Raw genomic sequence first — 8,024 nt, 5'->3', positions numbered from 1 at the left:
CTGGCAGCCCACAGCACCCCTCAGCTGCAGTCACAGGCCCTTTGGGAGTTGGATGAAAACATGAACCTTCTCTCCAGAAAAAGGCAAACTGCCCCCATCTTACTGGCTTCATGTGTGCACCCATAGGGAGCTGGGGGTATGAGAAGGGGGAGGCTGGAAGCTCGGCCCAACTGCTGACTAGCGAACTGCTCCCTGGCAAATGAAGCACCGTGAATGAAGCACCTTGCACGCCACAGGTGCTTAATATATGCTGCTCTCCGAATAAAGATACGTGGCATTATTTTTAAACCCAAATGCCTGTGGGCACAAAATTTCTTTTTGAGGTGATAAAAGTATTCTAAAATTAGATGATGATGATGGTTGTACACATTGGTGAACACACGAAAAGCTACTGAACCGTGCGCTTTGAACGGGTGAGGTTTATAGTAGTGCTGGTTTGGGACTGGGTTGCTTTGCTCCCCTCTCTCCTCTCTGACCCTAACAGCTGGGGCTTAGGTGGGTTCTCCTGAGGTGGGGTAGGGTCTGCTAGAGAAGCGGAGGGTCCAGAAAGTCTTGCCCTCGGATCAGGAGCACGAACTCTGTCTGGAGCCGGACAAGTTGAATGACAGCTCCAGCTCTGTTGAGTCCTGGCTGTGTGACCTGGGTAAATTACTTAGCCTCTCTGTGTCTCAGGTTCTTCGCCTCTACAAAGGAGATAATATAACACTTATGTCATAGGCTGTTGGGAGGATTTCCTTAGTAAGTGTGTATAGAGCCCTTAGCCACAGTCCCTGGTAAGCACTATAGAAACAACAGCTACACCACCGTCACCGCCATCGCCATCCGGAGGAGGCTCCCCTTGTTCCCAGTGTCTGGCATGTAGGAGTGAGAGACATTGGGGTAAGCGGGTCTCTAGAAGACAGTGAGCTGGTGAGACCCTGTCCTTCAGACTGTCCTGAGCAGCTGAGGGGACACTGGGGGAGGGCAAGGGACTCTTCACCACTCCCTTCCAGCCCGTGCACACCCAGTACCTCGGGGAAGTTGCAGTTGGGCCAGGGGCTGCCACAGAAGCCCTGCTCATCGCCCAGGCTGTAGTTGACGGCCGACTCCATCACGTGACATGCGTTGACCTGGCTTGCACTGATGTTGTGCTCCTGTGCCAAGCAGCCCAGCAGGTCCTTGCAGTTGCACGTGAACTGGGGGCAGGGAGGAGGGTGGTGAGGGGAGGGTAAGCTGCTGGGGGACAGACAGGGCAAGCCCAGCCGCAGGCTCCCACCCGTCCTCCACCTCAGGTGCAGTATGACACTGATGGGGACAAAATCTGAAAGAGGCTGAGGAACGGGCAAGGTTTGCCCAGCTGCCCTGGCTGGAGGGGGTGTGGCTAGCGTGCCCTGCCAAGGAGGGGCTCTTAAACATGCCTTGGGGACATTCCCTAAACTCTTCCTGGCCCCACCAGGCTTGAGAATGAAGAGCTAAGAACTTCACTTAGTGGGAGAGTAGCCAAGCATAGTGGCTCATGCCTATAATCCCAGCATTTTGAGAGGCCAAGGCCAGCGGATCACTTGAGCCCAGGAGTTTGAGACCAGTCTGGCAACTAGCCTGGCAACATGGGGAAACCCCATCTCTAAAAAAAAAAAAAAAATTAGCTGGGCATGGTGGTGGTGTACACCCATAGTCTCAGCTACTTGGGAGGCTGAGGCAGGAGAATGGCGTAAACCCGGGAGGCGGAGCTTGCAGTGAGCTGAGATCCGGCCACTGCACCCCAGCCTGGGCGACAGAGCAAGACTCTGTCTCAAAAAAAAAAAAAAAAAAAGAACCTACATGAGGCACATTGAGTCAAAGCTTATCCCAGACCCAGGAGCCACACAAATAAGAAAGTCCCTCCTAGCCCTGCCGGGCGGGTACATGGCTCCAATGGGTTTGATCCAATCGGGCTGTGGAGATGCTGGGAGATCGTGCAGCCACCCACCATGTTGACAAAAGCCGCCAGGAACACCAGGGTGATGGTGAACACCCCAACCAGGGTGCTGTTCATCTTGGACCGCACGATCTTCCTGGAGAGAGTCTGCAGTGGGGAGGGGAAGAGCTAGGGTGGGGGTGGGGGGTAGAGAGGGAGGGAGGGAGAGACGGAATAGCATTCAGCAAGGACTCCACAAATGGCCCCGGGAGTGTAGTGGACCTACCTGTGTCTCTCCCCAGCATGACCCCCGGGCCTTCCTGGTGGCCCTCCCAGCCTGCAAGTCTCCAGCCTTGAACTGCTGCACCATTGCTTCCAGGTCAACAGCAGGGCAGATTCTGCAGCTGACCAGGAGCGGGACTATGTGGGGAACCCAGGTGAGAGAGGCAGGATGAGAGGAAAGATGGTATCTTGACCCAACAGAGAAATCAATTAAAAAAGCACATTGGCCTGCTGTGTGCTATCAGGGAGGGACGGTGGGTGGCAGCTAAGGAGTCGTGGAGGGCTCAGAATGTTCCCCAGAGGGTTGAGAAGGCTTCTGGGAGCGAGTGGGCAGTGGTGGGTTTAAGGATTTGGAGAGGATTAGGCCTCACTCAGGAGGAGGAACTGAGCAGCAAGGAGCAGGAGGGAGGTGGATGTGGCCCTGAGCACTGAGTGAGCTCTGTCCTTAGCACAAAGCTCCATGGACCTGCCATTGCCCTCACCCTCTCCTCCTCTGTATTCTTCCACTAGACAAACCATGTCTACTCAAAGACCCCCTGCAGCTTAGGTAATTAAATGATTGGGCTCCTAAGTCCCATTTCTGCCACCAAATCTGATGCAGCTGGCCTTGTAAATGATGTCCCCCTCATCTCCCACGCAACCTAGGCTGGAAAAAGAACCTGATGGACAGAGAAGCAAAACAGTGGATCCATGATGCCCCACCCCTACCTGCTCCAACCCTTCCTGCTGAGGTCTATCTGCTACAGACATCTAGGTGTCCATAAAACCCCCCAAGGGCAGACAGGGTGGTTGAAAAAGCACTGAACCAGGAGTCGGGAAGCCTGGGCTTGGCTTGGTTTTTCCTTTCTGTTCCTGAGCAAGCCACATCCCATCTCTGAAGTCTCCTATTTGTAGGGCTCTTGGGACCTTTGGGCACCCCCAGCTTTTGTGGTGAGTGAAGCAGGCAAAGGTCTCTACCCCAGTCATGGGCCGTGAGCATCCCTGAAAATTCTTGCTGAAAGTGCCAGACCACAAGGCTTCTCCATCCCCTGACACTGAGAGTGTCTGTAGTTGGCCACACTGACAGCTAAATAGGTCATGGGGCCGTAGCATCACTACCATGTGACCACTCACTCCCAGTGGGGAGGGGAACTGGCTTGTGTGCTACAGTATTTGCTGCCAACTCAAAAAGGTGTCGGGCCCTTGATCCAGTGTTCTTCAGCTGCAACCCAAACCCACTACGTGTGCAGCATCCACGAGGGCCCATCACATGGGACTTCAGTGGCAAAGGGACTTCAAACACAAATATGCTGACATTCATGCTGCTGACTGTAACATGAGTAATAAAGTTTTTGTCTCTGACCCAGGAGTCTCATGTCTTCTGCCAGCCTCTATGAAACAGCAACCAGCAAACTCATTAGCTTGTAAGTAGGGTAAAATCACACCTTACACCCTTCAGAATTCTAGACAAAAAAGTCAGGTCCCTGCTCACCCCCGGGTCTTGGGCTTGGAGCTGGCTGTGTGCATAGGGAGGGTGTATATCTTTCTGACCCCAGAACCCTCCTCCACCCTTCCAGCAAAGCCATTTCCTATCAGCAGAGGGAAAGAGGGGACCACAAAGACGGATAGATCACAGGAAGAACTGCTGCCATGGCAGAGGCCTGGCAGTCTCGCATAGGCTACAGGCTGAAAGATGAAGGCCTGGGACTCCATCTCCCCAGCAGGAGAGCCTCCCAGGTATGCTCCTATACTACCAAGCCTGTGGCACATGTTCTGAGCAAACACTGGGATAATAAAAGAGACCCTCTGGGATAATAAAAGAGACCCTCTGACCAAACCGTCTTATGTGGTAGAAGGAAAGTTAAGTGTGATCTGAAGAGCATAAGTTTGTATTAAAATCTTGCTTAATAGACATAGAAATGAATCAAATAGATTAAGGGTCCAGAAACAAATCCTTCCATTTATGGCCCAATGATTTTGACAAGCGTTCCAAGACAATGGTGAAAGGACAGTCTTTTCAACAAATGGTGCTGGGACACATGGATATCCACAGGCAAAAAAAATGAAGTTGGGTCCCTACTGCACCCTGTACAAAAATTAACTCAAAATGGACCAGAAAATGTAAATGTAAAAGCCAAAACCACAGAACTCTTATGGGAAAACATACAAGTAGATCTTTGTGACTTTGGGTCAGGCAACGGTTTCTTAGAGGTGACACCAAAGGCACCAATCAAAAAAGAAAAAATAGATAAATTGGACTTTATTAAAAGTATTTTTGTCCTTCGACTAACACCATCAGGAAAGTTAAAAAAAAAACAAAAAACAAAAAGTATTGGTGAGGATGCAGAGAAGCTGGAATCCTTGTGCATTGCTGGTGGGAATGTAAAATGAGGCAGCCACTGAGGAAAACAGTAGGGCATCTCCTCAAAAAAATCAAGCATAGAATTATTATATGATCCAGTAATTCCACTTCTGGGTGTATGCCCCAAAGAATTTGAAACAGGGACTTGTACAGATACTTGTACACCCCTGTTCACAGCTGTATTCTTCCTAATAGCCTGAAAGTGGAAACAATTTAATCGTCCATCAATTGATGAATAAACAAAATGTGATATATCCATACACGGGAATATTTTGCAGGCATAAAGAGAGTAAAGTGCTGTTACATGCTACAACATGGATGAGCCTTAAAACTAATATGCTAAGTGCATGAAACCAGTCTCACAGAGCCATGTGAGATTCCCTTCATGTGAGATGTCCAGAACATGCGAATCATAGAGACAAAGTAGATGAGTGGTTGCCGAGGGCTGTGGTGATCAGGGAGGGAGGAGTGACTGCTAATGGGTCTGGGGGTTTCTTCTGGGGATGACAACAACGTTCTGGAATTAGCATCAATAGTTGAATAACTTTGTGAATATACTAAAAACTAGTGTATTAAAAGTTCATTCACCTGTATAAAGGTGAATTTTATGGTATGCAAATTATGTCTCAATGAAGCTCTTATTTTAAAAAATCTTGCTCAGCCTCTTACTGGTTGTGTGATCCTACACTCTGAGCTTCAGTCTCCTTACTGGGAAATTGGGAATAGCTCTCTCCCAGAGTGGCTATCAAGACTTAGCAAAGTGATGCATTTGCAAGTGCTCTGTAAGCTGTTAAACGCAACAGAAAAGTTAGTTAATATTTGCATTTTAAAGAGCTATATTGCCAATAAGAATGAAAGTCCTTATTTCCCATTTAAAGGAATTTTTGGTTTCACAGCTGGGTGAAGTGTTTTGGCACTAGCATGAGGGATCTTACTCTGAAATGGTATGACAGATGGTTTCAAATCGCTGGCTGCTGAAAACTTTGTCATTCTATCTCCATCCCCTTTCCCCACCCCCACCCCAACTCCTATGTGCCCTATGTTGTTTAAACTGCTCAGTTCTGATCACCCCATCCACTGATTGAGAGGCTTCCTTCATCATTTTGCAACCACCAATGTAATGACTGATAGAGGCAAAGGTTACTAATGCATGCTAAAACTTTCTTAATAAAAGTTGGTCGGGGAATAGGGTATGCACATTAGCTTCCTGGTGAATATGGGACCAGGAGCCCCACCAGGACCATCCAGAGGCCAGGAGAAGAACTGCAGGCTTAAAAAAAAAATCAACGTTAGATATGGCTCTACCAGCTAATGAATGACTGAATGTGCACTGGTTTGCTTGCCACAAGTCAACTTCCCTCCACACTCTTTTTTTTTTTTGAGACAGAGTCTCCCTCTGTTGCCCAGGCTGGAGTGCAGTGGCACACTCTCTGCTCACTGCACGCTCCGCCTCCCGGGTTCACGCCATTCTCCCGCCTCAGCCTCCAGAGTGGCTGGGACCACAGGCGCCTGCCACCACGCCCGGCTAATTTTGTTTTTGTATTTTTAGTAGAGACGGGGTTTCACCGTGTTAGCCAGGTGAAACCAGGATGGTCGCAGTCTCCTGACCTCGTGATCCGCCCACCTTGGACCCCCAAAGTGCTGGGATTACAGGCGTGAGCCACCGCGCGGGTACCGCGCGGGGTCACCCTCTACACTCTTTAAAAAGACTTTCTCTTGACTTTAAAACCTCAGTAGGAACTCAGGAATTGCTGCTTTTTTGAAGTCTCCAGAAGATTTGACATCCTGTCTTGATATCAGTTTATAGAGTGTCTCATTTCCTATAATTAGAGAGTTCATCTGTATGTCAACCCTAAATCCAGATTTTACCTCAGTGTGGATCTTAAAACTCTTGGCTGGGTGCGGTGGCTCATGCCTGTAATCCCAGCACTTTGGGAGGCTGAGGCGGGTGGATCACAAGGTTGGGAGATCGAGACCATCCTGGCTAACATGGTGAAACCCCATCTCTACTAAAAATACAAAAAATTAGCCGGGCATTGTGGCAGGCGCCTGTAGTCCCAGCTACTTGGGAGGCTGAGGCAGAAGAATGGCATGAACCCGGGAGGTGGAGCTGGCAGTGAACCGAGATCATGCCACTGCACTCCAACCTGGGCGACAGAGCAAGACTCCGTCTCAAAACAACAACAACAACAACAACAACAACAACAACACCACCACTCTTTGCCAGGGGCAGAGTCTCTTTCCAGGGCTACACCACAACTGCAGTCAGATTGTGGAGAGGCTTTTCCAGCAGGATAACTGTCTGTACCAGCCAATCACTTAATGCCTGCTCACAATCAGAGCCCAGAAAAAGAACTGATGTTCAAAAAAGAAGTTCAGAACCAGTACATTCCCAATCTGATTAATTCACATCAATTCAACATGAAAAGCAGGAGTGGGAACATAGTTAATAAACCATGATTGGGGTAAGGAACAGTTTGATCCTGGCCTCTTTGAATGTCTCCAGGCACGTTGAAGACCTCCCTGGGCCCCTGTCTGTGATGCGGGGCTAGGGTATTGCAAAGATAAAAGGAGGGGATGAAATTGGATGGCAAAAAAGTTTAAGAATACAGCCTCTTTGACAAGGAGCTAATAAAAGAAGCAGTAGCTCCTACTTCAGAAAAAGAAAAAAAAGGTAAGAAAACCACAGAGGTCAAACCTGGCAGGTAGAAGGGGTCCACCCAGTGCTCCCATCACTTGGCCTTTCAGGAGTCAACTGGACATATTAGCAGAGGCAGTGTCGTGGAGGGGAGGCTCATGGGCTCTGAATTAAAAGCCACCTGGTTTTAAATCCTAGCAATAACCACTTCCTAACTATAGGATCTAGAAAAAGCTGTCTAACCTCTCTGGGCTTCCATTTCCTCATCTGCAAAGTAGATTCAATAAAAGCCACCTTTGAGGCTCAGGAAACACAGCTTAAAGTAGCATCGCTTGGATGTGGATCCTGTCCTGTCTCGAAAAACACAGGGGGAACCTACGATATGCCTCCTGGAACGAAGACCTCTCCATCTCCTAAATGAATGATGTGTGTGATGAGATGTGAATGGTGAGAGGAATGTGCCCCCTGAGCATGCAGGCAGAAAGGTGAACATGGGAATCCTAAAATCCTCACAGGATGGAAGGCACCTAGGAGGGGAGGGGTACTGGTTGCACGGTTAGACCCTATTTTAGAAATTGTGGACCAGGACTTGAGTTGGAGTGGTAGAAAGGAGAACCAGCAAGGTGGGCTTAGCTACACACAGGCTGCAGGGAGAGGAGAAGAGGCTCTGTCGGTGACTGCAGAGCAGACAGGGCCCACAGGAGGCTCTGGTCACAGATCCCAGGTGCTCATATGATCAGGTCCAGGGGATCAGTACGAGGTAGACCAAGAGCAAGCCATCAGGCTGGGGGATAAGAGAGATTCTCTCACACACACACACACACACACACACGCACACGCACACACACAGAGCTACGCAGCTGAGTTCCCCCACAGGGCCTATCTGT

The 8,024-nt window shown here is 49.3% G+C and overlaps 1 protein-coding gene across 1 annotated transcript in view; it reads right to left on the bottom strand.

Moving 5' to 3' along the window:
- ADCY5 (adenylate cyclase 5) overlaps positions 1–8,024 on the bottom strand; it is a 163,997-nt gene that overhangs the window by 20,084 nt on the left and 135,889 nt on the right. The window contains exons 13-14 of the mRNA XM_011971554.1: positions 1,949–2,065; positions 1,011–1,175 (exon numbers count right to left, since the gene is read on the bottom strand). Coding sequence (XP_011826944.1) covers positions 1,011–1,175; positions 1,949–2,065 — 282 coding nt within the window. The remainder of the gene's footprint in view (positions 1–1,010; positions 1,176–1,948; positions 2,066–8,024) is intronic.

Source organism: Mandrillus leucophaeus, unplaced genomic scaffold (assembly GCF_000951045.1).
Source record: "Mandrillus leucophaeus isolate KB7577 unplaced genomic scaffold, Mleu.le_1.0 Scaffold123, whole genome shotgun sequence".
Taxonomy (NCBI): domain Eukaryota; kingdom Metazoa; phylum Chordata; class Mammalia; order Primates; family Cercopithecidae; genus Mandrillus; species Mandrillus leucophaeus.
Note: the sequence above shows the minus strand (reverse complement) of the source record. Positions and strands in the feature narration are given on the sequence as shown.